General features: G+C 36.6%; 1 protein-coding gene across 1 annotated transcript in view; it reads left to right on the forward strand.

Moving 5' to 3' along the window:
* The window catches only part of LOC150088120 (uncharacterized), a 1,786,788-nt gene that overhangs the window by 778,756 nt on the left and 986,108 nt on the right, over positions 1 to 21,924 (forward strand). Inside the window, exon 20 of the mRNA XM_090370030.1 lies at positions 4,367 to 4,487. Coding sequence (XP_090226156.1) covers positions 4,367 to 4,487 — 121 coding nt within the window. The remainder of the gene's footprint in view (positions 1 to 4,366; positions 4,488 to 21,924) is intronic.

Here is a 21,924-nt window from a genome sequence, read left to right on the forward strand (position 1 = left end):
CAGCCAATCCTTCCTCTTGCAGATTAAGTTCTAACATCGGAAGGTTTCTTGTTGCAAATGGGTCTCTTATCCACAGATATTTTGGTATCAAGGGATGTAAATTGATGGTCAATTTTTATCTTTAACAGCTCATATGTTTTGCTTATTACATTAATTATTTTAGTATAATTCAATTTGTCAGTCAAGGGAAACATTTCAGATTTTTTTTCTTTTACAAATTTTTTCTATATACTCAACTTTTCTTTAAAGGCGAGCAACTTGTCAGTAGAAGTGAGTAAATTTTCATCTGAGCCTTGCATACTGATATTTAATTTATTTAGCTGCACAAATAAATCTGCTAAAAAAGCTAATTTACAGCACTAAATTTCATCACTTAAATAATCATAAAATTTTGATTGCTCCAGTGAAAACAATGTGAGCATTTCTTCACGGAACTTGTACCTATGCGTAAGTATATTTTCTTTCGATAGCCACTGAACCTCAGTATGAATTATTAAAGAAAAATTATCACACTTCAGTTTTTTGCATGATATTCCAAAAATACTTATTTTTTGTGGTCTTATTTTTTGATATAATTGACCATTTTAACCGCTTGATCAAGTACAAGTTTTAAATCGGGTATGACTGTCTTCGCTACTAGAACTTCTCTTTGTATAAAACAGTGAGTTGTAATAATATTTGAGTTATGCTGTTTTAACTAAGCTTACAAATTCTTTTAGTGCTCCTGTCATCGCGGGAGCACCGTCAGTACAAATGCCGATACATGACTTCCATAAAATACCACACGTTTGTAAATTATTCATTACTTCGAAAATATCTTGGCCGGTTGTTTTATTCCAGCAATTGACCACTGTTTTAAATCTTTTGATCCAAATGTTTGCTCCATTTTGTCATTGAATTTATTCTTATAAGGATAAAATCCTTTATTCCTAACATGTAGGTTAGTGCAAAAGTATCATTTTAATGTAGCCATCTACCAAAGTAGTGAAATTAATTAATTAAATTGGCATCGTTTTGGTTATATCTCATATTGTGAATGCCTTCACAATGAGTTGCCATGGTATTGTACTACCTCAAATAAATAACACTTCACCAGTGGAGAAGACTACTGTTATTTATTCTCAGCTGATACCACCGCCACCCAGACGGTACCGTCTCAAAGCTTGTTGGCTCCTCTTTGGTGGGTGGGCAGGTACCCTGATGTTGCAATAGTGACACCCCAGTTATGAAGTATAACTTCACAATATGAGAGATGCCTGATGGTGTGCAGTGATATAGACTATAAAATATTTAAGGGCAAAGGTCTCATGCTTAAATTTAATTAATTAATTTAACTACTTTGGTAGATGGCTACGTTAAAATGATGCTTTTGCACTAACCTACATGTTATCATTTTACCTCGTAGCATGAGGCCTTTGACCTTAAATATTTTATAGTCTAAATCCTTTATTCCATATTCCACTTTAAAATCTCATTCTTTATCTAAACTTTTGTTTTTGAACAAATCACCCTTGTTATACTAAAGCTTGAAACAATTGTAAAATAATTATTAATAAATCCAAAATTGATTTTGAACAAGCTAAGAGTAGAAAACTTGCTTCTTGTCTAAATCGTATTCAGGCATTCTGGTCTCTTTTTGTAGCTGTTTAGTCACAATTTCTATCGATCAGTACTCTTCTGATGATTTTTTTGCATCCCCAGTTAAAAATACAATTGACTTACTAATATCCTAACATCTCTTACATTTCTGCTAATTCTTGTATCATTTATCTTGTTAAACAACCACTTCCTGCCATACCCAGTACACTTCACTCAGTGCCTTCTGTGGTCTTCTGGCAGAAAGATGTTAGAATAATTCAGAACAATTTTGATGTCAAGAAAGTGCCAGGTCCTGATAGCATTTCTACACTTGTTCTCAAAACCTGTGCCTTCTGAGCTGGCTCCTGTTCTAGTCACCTTTTTAAACTTTCTTATTGCACTAGTGTTTTTCCTTCTGCTCGGAAATTTATTCATATCTGGCAGTTCCTAAAAAGGGTGAAAAAATCCCTTCATTCCAATTATCCCTCCCCATTGCATTGACCTCAAATCTTTATAAAGTAATGAAGAAATCCACAAACTACCATCTCTTAAAAATTGTCTTGAAACCTTTCATCTGATCAGTAATCAGCAATATGGATTCTACCAGTGTTGATTCACTGCTGATATATTGGCTTATGTTACTCTTATTTAGGAAAATTCAATGCAGAATTTCAATGAAACTCCAGCTGTTGCTTTCAACATTTCTAAGGCTTTTAATCATGTTTCATAAAAGTCTTCTAAATATGCTGCCATCTTGTTTTTTGCAATTGGATATCCAGTTTTCTCTCTGATTGCTCACTGCAGGTGTTAGTAAGTGGCTCTGTCTTCTAACTTCTTAACTAACGCTATCATTCTCTAAGTTACAGTTCTTTCTCCCACTTTTTTTTTTTTTTCTCTTGGCCGACCGGGCTAGCCGAGTGGGTAAAGTACCTGCCCGGCAACCCAAAGGTCGCGGGTTCGATTCCCGCCTCGGGCTTGGATCAAAGTACTGCAAAAACCTTGGGAGGTGCAATATGGCCACAGAAGCCGATGCGCCAACAACTACCAAATCAAAAAAAAAAAAAAAAAAACCCACTTTTTTCTCCTTCTATATTAATGATTTTCTTCAACTGACTGTAATTCTTATACCATATGACATGGGTCGGCAACCTGCGATTTGTGAGCTGCATGCGGCTGTTTGAGCATGTAACTGCGGCTTTTTAACTTTTAGCTATGTGAAGCACAATTTGAAATGAAGTTAGAGGACTTAAAAATCAAGAACATGTGGAGTGCAAGATGCCTTAAAACTGAAATTGGAGATTTGGAAAGGCAAAAGGCTGCCTTGTAATTCTACATAAATGGATGGTGATAGATGAGTTGAAAATGCAAGACCAAATTGTGTTTGATGCATGGAGCAGCTTACTGGACACGTATATAAATTTGAAAATACAGCATTTGTGTTTGGACTTCCCTCAGTTTTTGGTTCAACGTATTTCTGCGGGCAAATATTTTCAAACATGAACTATATTAAAAATTAATCAAGAAACTGTCTGAACAATGCAAGTCTCTCAGCATGTTTAAAATGAAAATTACGGCATGCACACCTGATGTTGAGAGACTCGCTCAAGAAGTTCAGGGCGCCTCCGTAGCCAGGTGGGAAGAAGCAACAGTGCGTAGCACACGCTTCTTGATTAGACCGGGGTTCGAGCCTGTCACCACCAAATAAGAGGATGTGGAAAGGTCAGGGAATGACCACCGTATATCCCGGAGCAATATGGCCTTAGTTGCTAATGCTCCTAAAAAACAAACAACAACAACAACAACAACAACAATCAAGAAGTTCAGCAGCAAAAGTCACATTAATTCGTACCTAATTGGATGTTTGTTACGTTTTTTCAGTATTAATAAATAATATTTCAAAATATATTTTTTTTAAATAAAACATCTTCCCACTCCCTCCATTCCATTTCTTAACCCCCCCCCCCAGCTTGAACTGAGGTGTGGCTCTTCGAATTCTCTCTTTTTTTTTTTAAATTATATCAAAAATGGCTCTTCACTCAAAAAAAGTTGCCACCCCCTGCCATATGTTGGTAGCACTCTACATTTTACCTTCCAGTTTGAGAAATATTGCCACACTCAAACTGATTCAATGTTTTAAATATCGATCATTAATTCCTTAAATGAAATGCCAGTCTAAGTAATTTTTCAATGGGACAAAAAAGATTCTTAGTTTACTTCAAAGTTAACTAAAACTCAGTCTTGTCTTATTAAAAAAAAAAAAAAAAAGTGCACTCTCTTTTTCTAGCACTCTAAGAGTGCTAGACAAGATCACATATGTCTATTAGGGATTACTTTAACTTGTAATCTTTCTCTCTTGGCATAAGCACATCAAAATATTGCCTGTTCTGAATATAAAACAACTTGGATATTATGTCTGTACTTCAGGATAGTTACATAAGGTCAAAGAAATTTGAAAATGGAAATTCGTAAAGTAAAGGTCTAATAAAGATTATCAGTCGTATAGCAGATTGACAAGCTACTTTTTTTGTCATTAAATGATGAATTTTATACTACTGAGTAAAATGTGATTTGATCCAGTATGCATTAGGAATTAGAGCATCAAGCAAACTGATAAATTAATGCTTCATAATATTATTATTTTTGTTACTTTCCTCTCTTTCTGTTAGGGATAAATGAAACGAATGCATAGAAAGTGAAAATTATAGTGAACTGTGTCAATATTTCATATGATAATATGAAAAAATTATCATATGAAATAAATGTTTCGTATAATAATTTATCTTTATAGCACCTCTTACAGTGGAGGAAGAAAATCTGTCTCCTCAGCATATTTCTCAAGTGGAAGTCAGCTTTAGTGAAAAGTATTCTCCAGATAATGTTGATATTTCCCATGTACCTGTTCATGTTGGGTGAGCTGATAGTTATATTATTGATGAATTCTATGCTTCCATTATTTTTTTAAAAACTAATTGCTGTTTTTCCTCTTAATTTTATTCTTATTATTCATTATTTTTGAAGTAGGTAGGAAGGCTGGCCATGCTAAAATAGAATTAACCCAGTATTGGTTCTGCCTAGTATGACAAAGTTCTCAGTAATATCTGTTGTATGTTAATCACTGGTTGAATCAGTGGCTGTAAGGAGAAAAAAAAAATTAATACATGTAAAAAGAAGTAAGTCAATAATATTATACTATATATATATATATATATATATATATACACACACACAAATATATTGTTGTATATCGCACAATCCTGATGTCGTTTTCAAGTTTCAACCTTCAGAATTGTCCGACAAGGTGACAATATAGTGTCCTCTGTTTCTAACACAAATACATGCCATGGCAAAATAGCATTACATCAAAATATATTATTGGAGGTGAAAAAATTATTTGCAATAATGTAAAACTTAAGCTATAAGGGAGGATATAAAGACTGCCAGCATATAATTTAAGGTTGACATGACAGAGTACCCGAAAATAGTTATAATATGAACAATGAAACTAAAGCTAAAACAAACATGAACAAAAAAACTAAGAGTAGACAAAGGCTATTGTTGCAAGTAGACAAAGGCTATCATTGAGGGTAGATAAAGGTTAATGGTGGAAATGCATATAAATACATAAAACCTGTTTATAAGCAATAGTATAGCAGTTTAGCTGACTGGAGGCAAAATTAAGTAGGTAATTAGGATAGAAATACACTCATGCCCTCGTATTACACGAATAGTTCAGAGTGTGGAAAAATGATAGTTTAGGAAAATGAACAGTATACAATTGAAGAAAATACAGTTGGAGGTCGGGTTATCCAGGAGTGTGATTTCTTGTCCGTGCTAGTAACGGCCCTTGACAGGATATAAGAGTAGTAAGTGGAAAGTAGCAGGAAGCTAAATAATGGTAACTGTAGATTAGCATAGTATCTCATTTATTATAAATGAAGATAGAATATGCACAACAAAGGAAATAAAGTGAAATGGATGATTAAGACAAACTAAATGTACAACCAAGGAAATAAAGCAAAATGGAAGATTAAGAGTAACTAAATGTGAACTCGCCCAATATGAGAAGATCATACCATTACAATGTGATCAAATAAGATAAGATTGGTAGGAATGAAGGTAAACTAATACATGATGTGTATTCTACCCAAAGATTGGGAAACAGGAATAGTAATCAATTTACACAAAACAGGCTCCAGAAATAACAACTACAGAGGGATAACACTGCTGTCAACTGCTGCAAAGCTATACTATAAAATTCTAAAGAATAAACTTAATAAATACAATGAACAATTCTTAGAAGAAGAACAATATGGGTTCAGAAAAGGGAGAAGCACAATAGATGCCATTTTCTCACCACAACAAATTTTGGAGAAAAGAAGAGAATTCAATCTACCAACATTTCTGCTCTTTATTGATTATAAAAAAGCATATGACAGTGTAAACTGGGAAAAACGTTGGCAGATTCTACGTGAAGAAAATATCCCAACCCAACTCCGGAAAGCAATCCAAAGCCTATATAAAAACTCAAAAGTCTGTATAAAATATTCTAATGGCCAACTATCAGACCAATTAACACCAATAAAGGAGTCAAACAAGGATGTGGACTATCACCAAATTTATTTAATATCTACATCAATAAAATTCTTAAAGAATGGAAACAAACAATTAACAATGGAACACAAATAAAATCCAAACTATATTATATGCTGATGATCAAGTTATAATGGCAAAATCCGAAGATGAACTACAGATAGCAGCAAATGAACTTAATAAAATAGGTAAAAAGTATGAGATGAAAATCTCCACCTCAAAAACAAAATCAGTGGGATTATGTGGAAAAAACATACAAAGAGTCAAAATTGTCATTGATGATAAAATAATAGAACAAATATCTGACTTCACCTATTTGGGAAATTTAATATCAAATGAAGGGAAAGACATCCACACTAAACTACAAAAATATAATAAAATGAATGGAACGATTAAACCCCACTTTGGAAAACAAATGACAACTGAAACAAAATTATGACTGCACAACATCACTTCAAAACCAGCCCTCTTCTACAGCTGTGAGACTTGGGTCATAAGTATGAAATATGCACACAAACTGGAAGCAGCACAAATGAGATTTTTAAGACCATTATTAGGCTTTACAAGACTAGACGACCAAAGAAATTTAGATATCCACAAGAAATTAAAAGTAGATAACATAGTAAATGACATAAAACGGTATCAGGAAAAATGGATCAGCCACACAGAAAGAATGAACCCAGACTGGATCCCAAAATTAGCCTTTAACTACAAACCTACAGGCAAGAGAGAGAGATGTTGGTTGGTCGACCAAGACAATGATGGCGAGATCAAGACCACCTCCAAGAGCTACAATGGAACAGGTCTTAAAAGACCTGAGCTGGACCAAGTTCATGATGATGATGATTTATACTAGATATTTTAGATATATTAGATTGCCAGTGGGTAAAATTAATCATATTGATATTAAATGCATCCTGTTTGTTATAAATATCAATAACAGTAGACCCATTTTCTACATTTATATCCAAGTCCAAATAATTGGCTGCAAAGTCACAGGAATTGTTTTTTTCTAACAACAATTCTTGGGTGTATAGGTGACTGCATACATACATTAAGAAAATTAGGATAGTCCAACACACATGTGTCATCTACATATCTGAAAAATGTGACAGATAAAATCACATTTTTCAGATAAGGGTAAAGATTGGTTATAATACCAGAAGCATCACTGCCCATAGGCATACCCTGAATTTGGTAATATACAGTATATCCATCAGAAACAAAGTTGTTTAAGATACAGGTTGACCAGATTATTCCAGTAGGACAGCATTTCTGAAACTGTGTTCCGTGAGATGTGAATAAGTGTTCCACGAAAAATCGTAATTAATAATTAAAAAAACGAAATAAATAAATTTTACATATCTGTAGCATACATCACTTTTGTATCATCATAATATTTAACATAAATTTTTTTCAGTTATTAATTTACTGGCATAAACCGTGGAATGAAATAGACTGCGGGACACTTTATTTTGGTGGGCTTTGCATAGAAAAGTATGCGTTGAGGTAATGACACCTACGAAAAAGTAGCAATATAGTGATCTAATATGCCATTCATATGCAATTTAGCCTGGAGTACACGGGCTGAAGGAGAGGAGGAAGCAAACCGATATCATAACTAAACTTACTTCCTTGTATAAATTTTTTTTGATAATTATTAGTATTTTTAAATATTATTACTAAAATATTTGACCATAGATTTGTGGTTGAAAAAAGGAACTTTAAAACAAGAAGCAAAGTACTTCTAGTAGTACTACTTGCTCAATGAAAACGAACACAATATTGTCACACTTCAAAGTGAGCATGAACAATCGCAGCCTTTTGTTCCGAAATCCGAAGTGAAAAAACAGAAACCAACTAATAAAAACCAAAATGAAAGTATAATGACAGTTATTTGAATTTCGGCTTTATATGTGTTGAAAATAAAGATGCTCTTGATGCACAGTGCATATGTAATAAAATATTAGTGACAGTTCTTTGGCTTTCACTAAACTTGTTTCATGTGTTCCATGAATATGTTGTGAGATGAAAAGTGTTCCTTGAATATGATGTGAGATGAAAAGTGTTCTTTGACTAAAAAAGTTTGGAAACACTGCAGTAAGAAGATATTACATATAAATATATTTTGATACTCCTGGTAGATGCTTTGAAGGGGCTCACATTTGGTAAGTATAGGCTCGGTACACCTAGGGTCGTGAGCTGGATGTCATCATTCTTTTCTTTCTTGGTGATTCCTTTCTACTTCTGACTATTGTTTTGTCTCTCTCTCTCTCTCTCTCTCTCTCTCTCTCTCTCTCTCTCTCAGGGTAACTTAGAATTTTTTTTAGGCTGATGCAGCAAAAGTCTCAGGCTTCCTTGCACCATATGGCTAATAATAATAATAATAACCTTTAGTATTAGAATTAGTAAAAGCATATGAGACAAGAAAGCAAGCTTATACAGCATCGGCCAAAAAAAAACCAAAAAAAAAAACCCACCCCTTCTCTTTCACCTATTCACTTGCTCCAAATGTTTGTCTAGTTCTGCCTTCAATCTATTTAAGCTATCAACTTCTATGACAAATGGAAGTTTGTTCCAGCAATCGGCCACCCACTGGCTAAAGGCAAACTTCCACACATCTATCCTACAACTGTCTTTCCTCCATTTGAATTTTATGTCCTCGCAGGTGATTATTCTGAGCAAGAGGAAGAATCCCATCAGCATTGAGCATGCTCAAACATTAGCATTAGCATTAGCATTAGTAGAGGCATTTGATGCAAGAAAGCAAGCTTATGCAGCATCAGCCAAAAAAAAAAAAAAAAAAAAAAACCACTTCCACTTCACCCCTCTGTTCGTTCAAAATACCTGTCCAGCTGAGCCTTAAACTTATTTAGGCTATCAACCTCCACCACAAGGGATGGAAGTCTGTTCCACCAACCAACCACTCGCTGGCTAAAGGCAAATTTCCGCACGTCTATCCTACATCTGTCTTTCCTCAATTTGAATTTATGCCCTCTCAGGTGATTATTCTGAGCTAGAGGAAGAATCCCATCAGCATTGAGCATGCTTAAACCATTCAAGGCTTTATACACCTCTATCAGATCACCTCGCTGGTGCCTAGTCTCCAGACACTGTAATTTGCAAAACTTAAGCCTTTCTTCGTAAGAGCACCCCTTTGTTCCATTCACTAATCTTGTTGCCCTTCTCTGTACTCGTTCCAGCAGCTCTACATCCTTCTTGAAATGAGGCCTCCAGACCTGTATACAGTACTCTAGGTGTGGCCTGACCATCGCCTTATACAATGGAATAATCACCTCCTTATCCCTGCTGGAAAAATTCCTGTATATCATTGACAATACTCCATGAGCTACTCTTGCAGCCCGTCTGCACTGCTCAGGGAACTTCATATCTGCCTGCACAACCACCCCCAAGTCCCTTTCATTCTCTACCACTGTCAGTGTTGTACCATAGAGTTGATACGTTGCTCTGGGGTTGCTGTTTCCCATGTGTAGTACTTTACATTTGTCAATGTTAAACTTCATTTGCCACCTCTCAGCCCATCTGCTCAACCTTTCCAGATCCTGTTGCAGAAGCATAGTGTCAGTAGTGTCCTTGACAACCCTACCAACCTTTGTATCGTCTGCAAACTTGGACATTAATCCCGATATACCATCATCAATATCATTTATAAATACAGAAAACAATAATGGACCCAACACTGAGCCCTGAGGGACTCCACTAATAACATCAGTCCACGATGAGCAGTGTCCATTGATTACCACTCTCTGTCTTCTCCCCCTCAACCACCCCTTTATCCATAGCAGCAATTTGCCTCCAATGTCACACTGCTCCAATTTGTGTAGCAGTCTTCCATGTGCAACAGTATCAAAAGCCTTTCTAAGATCCAAGTATATAATATCAAAGTTATTCCCTGCATCCAGTTCTTTTGTGACTGCATCATAGTATCCAATCAAGTTGGTCAGGCAAGACTTCCCCTTAACAAAACCATGCTGTGTCTGAGCTATAACTGAAGTCTTGTCTAAATGATCCTGCAGTGCGTCTTTAACCAGTGCCTCCATTAATTTTCCTGGAACAGAAGTCAAGCTCACAGGTCTATAATTACTTGTGTCAGCCTTTGATCCTCCTTTGTGAATTGGGGTCACATTTGCACATTTCCAGTCTATGGGTTCCTCCCCTGAGTCCAAGGAAGCTCTCATAATTATGGCTAAGGGTTTGCTTACTTCCTTTGCTGCCTCCTTTAATATAACTGGATAGATCCCATCCACCCCGGGTGCCTTTCTTGTGTTTATCTTCAACAGTTTCTCCTCCACTTTACTCCCAGTTATTTCAAGATTCTGTAACTTACTGCTAGAGTTGAATACACCTCTGGCATTCCCCTCGCTGAATAACTCCTCATGTGTGAATGTCGATGCAAAATATTCATTTAGTTTGTTAGCCACCTGAGCAGGATCATCAACACTTGACCCATCAATATCAAGTGGACCAATCTGATTCATCCCTTTCCTTCTAGAGTTTACATAAGTAAAGAACTCTTTGCTGTTTTTCTTTGCATCCCTTGCCAAGGATTTCTCGTAATCTGCCTTTGCCTGCCTAACCTCCTTTGTAACTTGGTTGCATATCAACTTGTATCTATCATAGGCTTCTGTGTCATGTGTTAATTTGTAAGTATCCCATGCATTTTTCTTCTCTGCCATATGCCTCATTAGTTCATCTGACATCCATTTTGGCCTAAACCTTGAACAATATTTCTTAGTTGGTATGTAAAGCCTAGTAGCTTCCAAGATAAGTTCTTTGAATGCTTCCCATTTTGAATTTGCTGTTGGTAACATCATCAGTTGGTCCCACTGTATAGAATTTAAATACTGTCTCAGTCCATCGTAGTCGCCTTTACGGAAGCAATAACCCTTCCCTTTACCCCTAATGGTAGTTACCTCTTTGAGTAAATCCCACTTCAGCACACTGTGATCACTGCCACCTAGTGGTTCGTTTATCTGCAGATTCTTAATGCATGAAGAATCACTGCTGATAATCAAATCAAGAGTATTACTCCCTCTAGTTGCCTCCCGAACATGCTGATGTAGAAAACAATCATCCAATAAATCCACAAAAGCCCTGCTAGTGTGTGAGTATCCAGCCCCCAAATTCCAGTCAATATCTGGGAAATTAAAATCTCCCATTATAAGACACTCTGATTTACTGGCCCACTCTATTTCCCTGTACAGTTCCTTATTATACTCATCAGAGTCATTAGGCCTATAGCACACTCCTACTCAATTTTGATCTCCCAATGCTTATGTCACACCAAACTGACTCCACACTGCACTGTCCAGCGATGTCGACTGGCTTCACTTCCTTGGTTTTTATGTGTTTCTTAACTAATAGCATAACACCTCCCCCCTTCCTATCCTGTCTATCCTTTCTGTAGACGTTGTACTCCCCAAATTGCAGTTCCGCATCCCTTATATCTGTGTGACACCACGTCTCTGATATCCCAACAATATCTGCCTTCGATGTTTTGAGCAATACCTCAAATTCATCAAATTTATTTACTAAACTCCTAGCATTGGTGTACACGCAAGTATACCTGCACCTGTTTCTATTCTTAGCTACCCTAACACAACCCATGTGTTTACTTGTACCACAATGGCTCCCAGCAGTCTCTGAAATACCATGCATCTTGTTTTTCAGGCTTCTGCTCATTCTAATAGAAGCAGTCAACACCATTCAACACCTTACACATCTCAATCAGATCACCTCACAGGTGCCTAGTCTGCAGACATGGTAATTTGCAAAATTTAAGCCTTTCGTCGTAAGACCAACAATTTGTTCCATTCACCAATTTTGTTGCCCTTCTCTGTACTCGTTCCATCAGCTCTATATCTTTCTTAAAATGAGGCCTCCAGACTTGTATACAGTACTCAAAGTGTGACCTGACTATTGCCTTATAGAAGGGAATAATCACCTCCTTATCTCTGCTAGAAAAATTACTGTATATCATTGACAAGACACCACGAGCTACTCTTGCAGACCACCTGCACTACTCAGAAAGCTTCATATCTGACTGCACAATTACCCCCAAGGCCTTTTTATTCTCTATCACTGTCAGTGTAGTACCACACAGTTGATAAATTACTCAGAGATTTCTGCATCCCATATACAGTACTTTACATTTATCAATGTTAAACTTCGGTTGCCACCTCTCGGCCCATCTGCTCAACTTTTCTAGATCCTGTTGCAGCAGCATACTGTCATTAGTGTCATTAACAACCCTGCCGACCTTTGCATCATCTGAAAGCATAGACATTAAATCTGATATACCCTCATCAATATCATTAATAAATACAGAAAACAACAATGGGCCCAATGCTGAACCATGGGAGATTCCACTAATAACATTAGTCCATGAAGAGCAGTGTCCATTGATTACCACTATCTGCCTTTTCCAACTCAACCATCCCTTTATCCATTGTAGCAACTTTGCCCTTAATGCCACACTGCAGATGCAAAATACTCATTTAGTTTGTTAGCTACCTGAGCAGGATCATTAACAGTTGAACCATCAATATCACGAGGACCAATCTGATTCATCCCATTCCTTCTAGAATTTACATAACTAAAGAACTCTTCACTGTTTTGCACCTTTTGCCAAAGATTTCTTGTTATCTGCATTTGCCTTCCTAACCTCCTTTGTGACTTCATTACAGACCAGCTTATATCTATCATAGGCTTCTGTGTCACCTGTTGATTTATATGTATCCAATGCATTTTTATTCTCTGCCACATGTCTCATTAGTTCAATCTGACATCCATTTAGGCCTAAACCTTGAACAATATTTCTTAGTTAGTATGAAAAGCCTAGTAGCTTCCAAGGTTCTTTGAATGCTTCCTATTTTTAATGTGATGTTGGTAACATCATCAGTTGTCCCACTGTACAGAATTTAAATACTATTTCACACCTAATCTCAAAATAAAAGAGGTAACTACCATTAGGTAGTTACCTCTTTGAGTAAATCCCACTTCAGCACACTGTGATCACTGCCATCTAGCGGTTCCTTTATCTGCACATCTTAATGCATGAAGAATCGCTACTGATAATCAGATCAAAAGTATTACTCTCTCTAATTGCCTCCTGAACATGCTGCTCGAGAAAACAATCATCCAATAAATCCACAAAACCTTGCTAGTGTGTGAGTGACCAACTCAAAAATTCTGGTCAATATCTGGGAAATTAGAATCCCCCATTTAAGATACTCTGATTTACTGGCCCACTCTATTTCTCTGTACAGTTGTTTATTATACTCATTAGAGTCATTAGGCCTATAACGCACTCCTACTCTCAATTTTGCTTTCCCAATGTTTATGTCATACCAAACTGCTCTGTCCACCCATGTTGACTGGCTGTACTTCCTTGAATTTTATGTGTTTCTTAACTAATATCATAACCCCTCCTCCCTTCCTATCCTTCCTGTACACATTGTACTGCCCAAATACCATTTTGCATTCCTTATATCTGTGTGACACCACATCTCTGATATCCCAACAATATCTGCTTTTGATATTTTGACCAATACCTCAAATTCATCAAATTTATTTACCAAACTCCTAGCTTTGGTGTACAGGTAAGTATACATGCACCTGTTCCTATTCTTAGCTACCCTAACACAGCCCATGTATTTACTTGTTCTGCAATGACTCCCACCAGTCTCTGAAATCCCCTGCACCTTGTTTTCCAAGCTGTTGCTTATTTCAATTGCATCAGTGCAAGAATCATTTTCACCTTTGCCAGTGGCTACTGTTAATCTATTAGTCCGTATATCCAACCCCAAACTAGCAGTTTTCTGAGCCACCTAACTCTGTCTTGATGGCATCAGCAAATATTCTTGCACCCTTTCTATTTAAGTGTATCCCATCCCTGTAGAAGCAGTCTCTCCTGTTAACAAGCAAAGACCAGGCTGAGAAGAATTCTACCTCTTGATCAATCTCTCCAATGCCAAATTGATCATCATGGCTCTCATCATATGCTCCCTCCTATTGTGTCGTGGCAGAATTGCAGACAATTTCAAATTCAACCCTAACTCAATGCTTTTTATCCTCCCTTATCTCTTAAATTTTACATTAATTTTATATATAATATTTTTATATGTTATACTTTGTTATACAATGTTATACTTTTATGTTATACTATTTTGCCATGGCATGTACTTTATGTTGGAAACAGAGAACACTATATTGTCATCTTGTCAGACAATTCTGATGGTTGAAACTTGAAAATGACACCAAGGTTGTGGGTTATACAACAATATATTCATATATATATATATATAGAGTAATATTATTGACTTATTTCTTTGTATATGATTTAATTTTTTCTCCTTTTTTTTCTCACTTTTTACTTACTTCTTATCTACGCCTTTTTCTTTTTACTTACTTCTGTGATCTCTAAGATATTTTATTTACATAATTATTGTATGATTATGATTGTGAGGTCCTTTCTGGCTATCAGTTCCATTGGTCCATAATCAACATCAACTTCCTTTTTCATACTCCATCTCCTCCCATTAATCTTTACAATACACACACACTTTTTTATTTCTTTATTTCCATAAAGAAATAAAAAAGTGTGTGTGTGTGTTAACTTGGCTACCATAGGCCATTATGTAATAATGGCCTATGGTAGCCAAGTTAATTCCCGACAGTTGTTGCACATAAAGGATCATCATTCTGAATTAAGAGGTCATTCACTAATGAAACCCTCCCCAGCAGCTAAATGTGCCTTGCATAGATTGCTATTATTTTCAAGTCTGATGCAGTTCGCCCCATAGATGTTAAGCGGATAGCAGATGTTATGCACCAGACTCACTTGTAAGACACCATCATAAAAGATACCAAAGGTTGCTGACCATACTCCTGTTGAGTTAAGTTCTTAAGGCTATTGTTCTCATTATAATATTGAGTCTTTCACCTATGACAGTTCTCCAAGTCATAGCTCTGCGCCACTACTTCTACATCCAAAAGGAATGAAGAGCCATCCCCTACACAGGGGGTCGGGTTTTCTAAGTCCCTCCTCAATCTGATACTGAGGTTCCTTATGCACCTCCCATCCTTTATAACTGAGCGTATTTTCTATAATATTTACTGTGGCATCATGTCCTTTAACTCAAACCCCATGTGTTCTATGGCATTGTTGTGCAATGTGGGTGAGAGACTCAGTAGCCAAACACCCAGCCTCACAACTTCTATCCATACTTTGTCCACTAGATGTCCTGGAGAGGGTAGATTGAGCATTGATCCTGGTTTTAATCAGGGCAATGAATGCTTGGCTGGATAATAGTCCCACACCCACCCACCGATGCTCTGGTCAGACTTTGTGTGATTCCTGAAGGCCCCGGCCATCAAAGAGATGACCCCACTGCTCCTTTACAAATGTCCTAGTTTCAAGCCTAACACTTTCATCCATCAATAGTTTATTAACTCCATGTAATTCTTGCTGGATAGATGGAATTTCCCCAAGAGATCTTACTAAAGATGAAAATGAGTCCCGCAGCCCTTCAAGGCGATTCTTTTTCATTGGGTGGGGGTGATAATCCGTTTTAACAACGGGATACCAAGTCCCCCATCAGTTATATCCACATAAAAATATAGTCACCACAATCTTTGGAAGATGCAACCATTGCTTGACGGCAAGCCTCACCTGGGTATCTAAGCCTGACAGCTGTTATTTGTTTGTTTGTTATTTGGATTTTAGGAGCATTAGCAACTAAGGCCATATTGCTCCGGGATATGCGGTGGTCATTCCTTGACCTTTCCACATCCTCCGTATTTGGTGGTGACGGGTTCGAACCCCGGTCTAATCAAGAAGCGTGTGCTACGCACTGCTGCTCCTTCCCACCCGGCTACGGAGGCGCCTGACAGCTGTTATTCTCCCCAGACTAAACGATGGTAAAAGTATTCCTGAAGGTAAAGAGCCTCTGCTGGGGCCTGAGTGGTGCTTTTCTAAGCCTCACCAGCAGGTGTCATCCAGGGAGGCACTAGGGAGCACCTTACGAGAAGGAGTGAACTCAATACCAAGGTAAACCCACATTTTGTGTACCCCACCTGATGGTAATCTCTGGTCACCAACTAAAAAGCTGCCGCACTAAATCTTCATCTTCTTCTTCTTCTTCTCCCTGCTGGATGGTACTAGGAACAAGGTCCCTGACTTGTTAAAATTTATTAGCAATTCTCACTTCCAGAAAAAAACTATAGGACTGGTCTAACAGAATTTGTAGGCCTGTAGTAGTGCTAGCTGCCAGGATGAGATCATCAATGAATGTGAGACTATTCACTATATCAATACTAAAGCCACATGCTTAGGCAAATCACTCAACAACATATCTAACACCATGTTAAACAGCAGGGGAGACAAAGGATCCCCCCCTGCCTAATTCCTTGTGTTGGATGCAGTCTCAAACATTTGCCTGAAAACCTCATGCTGGTGTAATAATGATCCTGCAGTCTGCAAATATAATTTATAAAGCGCTCTGGAAATTTCTTTTTAGAGAAGTGCCTCTGAAATAGCTTGAAAAGAGACAGTCAAAGGCCTTTTGCAGATCCAGTGAAGCCACATGCAGATGTTTTAGCTTCCTACAGGCTTGTGTCAGCAAAGATTAGAGCAGAAAAACATTTTCAGCAACACCATCTAAGCAGAAAGGCTTTCTGTCATGGGTCAAAAATAATCACTCATTATCCTCATAGTCAAAATTTTGTGAAAAATTTGAAGTAACACTGGGGACGCAGTAATAGGTTGAAAGTCTGAGGGATTAATTGATGCTGATTTCTCAGGCACAAATATAGGTATATATGCATCATACATTGACCTTGGCAGAAAATCAGATCATAGAAATATATTGAGGGGATCAATTAGAATCTTTGGAAGGATATTTCCTAGAACAACTAGTAGTACACTATCTGGACCAGTGTTGAATCCAGGGGGGTGAGTTTCACTCCCCCCCTGGATTCAACAAATTTATGTCAAATAAACACAACACGAAAAATCACATCAACTAAGTATGGTACTTGTTAGGTGGTACACAGCGAAAATAAATCACTAAAATTCAAAAGACACGAAATTTTCAAAATCATTAAATGGGCAATATTTCTGGCTGCACAAATTGTAATGAAAAGCCACTATTTCAGGTGTCCACATTTTCATTTTATGGTTTTCAGGTTCCCTTTATTTTCATGTGAACCATCTCTTGATAGTGTTTCACACAAACGGTCTACTTCCAACTAATTCTTTGTTTGTATATCACAAACAAAATTGCAGGTTGTGAATTGGTTCCTGACAGATGCTATTGTAATTATAAAGTGTCCAGCAGCTTTCAGGGGAATCTACTGCAGACACTAACTTAATTGTTGGCAGTTTCACTTTATGGTTTTCACATTCCCTTTATTTGTTTTTTTTTACAAAAAGAGTCTACTTGTGCCTAATTCTTCCTTTGTATACTGTAAACAAGATGGTTTGGTCACAGCCTATAAACAATACATTTTATAACCTTTTTTTTTTATATATGCATCTGTACTGTAATATTACAAGATTGCATGAAGATAAGCTTAGAGGGCCTGATTGAGATATCGGGAAAATTAATAAATGAAATGATCGATACACATGCAAAGAAGAATAAGATTATTACAATACAGTACTTGCATGTTTGATTATAATTTGTATAATTTTTTTTTTTTTTTTTGCAAATTTTAATTGGTGATTTTCATATTATTAAACTGTGATTATTGTCAGTAATGTGGTTTTTGTGAACTGTCTATTAGTATTTAGATGTTAAATAATAAATATTTACTTTTGTTTCCTGTTTTTTTTCCTCATATTTTCTTATTATAATTCATAAATATGCATAAATATAAATATGCATGATCTGTGTATTTATATTTATGAATATTTATATTAAGTGTTTGCATAATAAATATACATTTAATAAATATAAATACATATACATTTAATAAATATAAATACATATATATTTATTATATACAGCAGGCCCCAGTTATAATGCGGTTCGCTTTACGCTGATTTGCTATAATGCTGTTCTTATATAACCCATATCTGACTATAATGCTCTTTTACAGATTGCATTTTTGGCATATTTAATGAAATCATTTCATTTGATGGAGTTGATAGCTTGAAAATGAATAGCAAAACAGCATTAAAACGTTTCTCATGCCGACTTGAGAAATTTTCCCACGCTCGGTGAAATTTTCTCGCACGCTAATTTAATTGCAGTACAGTGACTTGTTGTGTAGTTCCAATATCAACATTTTAAAAAATGGTCAAGTATATTGCTTGTAATATTTATGTTATATGCATTTATCTGAAGTCTAGTCATCACTCAGTACCATATTAGACATCGTGCAGAATGGACAGTTTACTTGACCATTGTATCATAATTAATGCAACCAATGCAGTTACATTTTCGAAGAGTTAATAATGGCCAATAAGAATGAAAAAGCAACAACGTCTGAGCGCAGTACGAAGACTATAAATGTAAGAAAAAGACTGAATTTGAAAATTAAATTAGACGTTTTGAAGCGAATCGATTCCGGTCAAAGACATGCGGATGTGTGCTGTAAGAACAATTATAAAAAAAATAATAATAAAGAATTGATTTTAGCAGCGGGAAAGATAGCTGTTCCACTGAAAGCAACTAGGGCTAGGCCGGCTATTAGGATTGAAATGGAAAGACTTTAACTAATTTTATTGAAGATAATATCCAATGCAGAATTCAGTTAAGTTAAATATTATAAAAAAAAAAAAAAGAGAGAGAGAGAAAGCGATTAGCCAATATGATGATCTGAAGAAAACTCACCTTAAAAAAAAAAAAAATGTGGAACCATTTAAAACTAGTAAGGGCTGGTTGAATAGATTTAAAATCCAGGGAGAAGCCGCAAGTGCAGAAGGAGCTGAAACTTTCAAAAAAGAACTTGTTAAAATTATTGAAGAGGTATATTATGTGTTATACTGTACTTCTCAACAAGTTTTTAACATAGATGAAGCAGGACTTTTGAATGCCTAAAAGAAGTTTCATATTGAAAGAATAAAAAAACATGCCAGGTTTCAAAGCGGCGAAGGATCAGTTGACTTTATTGTTGGGTGGTAATTAAACTGCAGGAGATTTAAAATTAATACCACTTTTAGTTTATTTGGAAGAGAGCAAAAGTTCAACCCAAAATCGACACATTTCTCATGATTAAATTCATCAATTAAATTAAATCAATTTAGATCAATTAAATTCATGATTTTAATTGGAATTTTAAGTTTAATTTTGATACGTAAGTAGTTAAAACATAATTATATACGTATGTAATGCAGAATATTTTATATGTACAAATATTTGAATATTAAATATTTTAGCATTAGCATTAGTAGAGGCATTTGATGCAAGAAAGCAAGCTTATGCAGCATCAGCCAAAAAATAAAATAAAATAAATAGATAAATAAAAAATAACCACTTCCACTTCACCCCTCTGTTCGTTCGAAATACCTGTCCAGCTGAGCCTTAAACTTATTTAGGCTATCAACTTCCATGACAAGGGATGGAAGTCTGTTCCACCAACCAACTACCCACTGGCTAAAGGCAAATTTCCGCACGTCTATTCTACATCTGTCTTTCCTCAATTTGATTTATGCCCTCTCAGGTGATTATTCTGAGCAAGAGGAAGAATCCCATCAGCATTGAGCATGCTCAAACCATTCAAGGCTTTATACACCTCAATCAGATCACCTCGCTGGTGCCTAGTCTCCAGACACTGTAATTTGCAAAACTTAAGCCTTTCTTCATAAGAGCACCCATTTGTTCCATTCACTAATCTTGTTGCCCTTCTCTGGTACTCGTTCCAGCAGCTCTACATCCTTCTTGAAATGAGGCCTCCAGGCCTGTATACAGTACTCTAGGTGTGGCCTGACCATTGCCTTATACAAGGGAATAATCATCTCCTTATCCCTGCTAGAAAAATTCCTGTTTATCATTGACAAGACTCCATGAGCTACTCTTGCAGCCCGTCTGCATTACTCAGAGAACTTCATATCTGCCTGCACAACAACCCCCAGGTCCCTTTCAGTCTCTACCACTGTCAGTGTAGTACCACAGAGTTGATACGTTGCTCTGGGGTTGCTGTTTCCCACATGTAGTACTTTACATTTGTCAATGTTAAACTTCATTTGCCACCTCTCAGTCCATCTTCTCAACCTTTCCAGATCCTTTTGCAACAGCATAGTGTCAGTAGTGTCCTTGACAACCCTGCCAACCTTCGTATATTCTGCAAACTTGGACATTAAGCTTGATATACCATCATCAATATCATTTATAAATACAGAAAACAATAATGGACCCAATACTGAACTCTGAGGGACTCCACGATGAACAGTGCCCATTGATTACCACTCTCTGTCTTCTCCCCCTCAACCACCCCTTTATCCATAGCAGCAATTTGCCTCCAATGCCACACTGCTCCAATTTGTGCAGCAGTGTTCCTGTGCAACAGTATCAAAAGCCTTTCTAAGATCCAAGTATATAATATCAAAGTTATTCCCTGCATTCAGTTGTTTTGTGACCAGATCTTAGTATTGAATCAAATTGGTCAGAAAAGACTTCCCCTTAACAAACCCATGCTGGGTCCGAGCTATAACTGAAGTCTTGTCCTAGATAATCTTGCAATGCTTCTTTAACCAGTGCCTCCATTAATTTCCCTGGAACAGAAGTTAAACTCACAGGTCTATAATTACTTGTGTCAGCCTTTGATCCTCCTTTGTGAATTGGGGTCACATTTGCACATACTCCAGTCCATGGGTACCTCCCCTGAGTCCAAGGAAGCTCTCATAATTATGGCTAAGGGATTGCTTACTTCCTTTGCTGCCTCCTTTAATATAACTGGATAGATCCCATCCACCCCAGGTGTCTTTCTTGTGTTTATCTTAAACAATTTCTCCTCCACATTACTCTCAGTTATTACAAGATTCTCTAGCTTACTGCCAGAGTTGAATACACCTCTTGATTCCCCTCGCTGAATAACTCCTCATGTGTGAATGTCAATGCAAAATATTCATTTAGTTTGTTAGCTACCTGAGCAGGATCATCAACAGTTGACCCATCGATATCAAGTGGACCAATCTGATTCATCCCCTTCCTTCTAGAGTTTACATAAGTAAAGAACTCTTTGCTGTTTTTCTTTGCATCCCTTGCCAAAGATTTCTCGTAATCTGCCTTCGCCTACCTAACCTCCTTTGTAACCGGTTACAGATCAGCTTGTATCTATCATAGGCTTCTGTGTCACATGTTAATTTGTATGTATCCCATGCATTTTTCTTCTCTGTCATATGTCTCATTAGTTCATCTGACATCCATTTAGGCCTAAACCTTGAACAATATTTCTTAGTTGGTATGTAAAGCCTAGTAACTTCCAAGATAAGTTCTTTGAATGCTTCCCATTTTGAATTTGCTGTTGGTAACATCATCAGTTGGTCCCACTGTATAGAATTTAAATACTGTCTCAGTCCATCGTAGTCGCCTTTACAAAAGGAATAACCCTTCCCTTTACCCCTGATGGTAGTTACCTCTTTGAGTAAATCCCACTTCAGCACACTGATCACTGCCACCTAGTGGTTCATTTATCTGCTGATTCTTAATGCATGAAGAATCACTACTGATAATTAAATCAAGAGTATTACCCCCTCTAGTTGCCTCCTGAACATGCTGATGTAGAAAA

Source organism: Mastigoproctus giganteus, chromosome 3 (assembly GCF_048544385.1).
Source record: "Mastigoproctus giganteus isolate SK-2022 chromosome 3, ASM4854438v1, whole genome shotgun sequence".
NCBI classification, from domain to species: Eukaryota; Metazoa; Arthropoda; class Arachnida; order Uropygi; family Thelyphonidae; genus Mastigoproctus; species Mastigoproctus giganteus.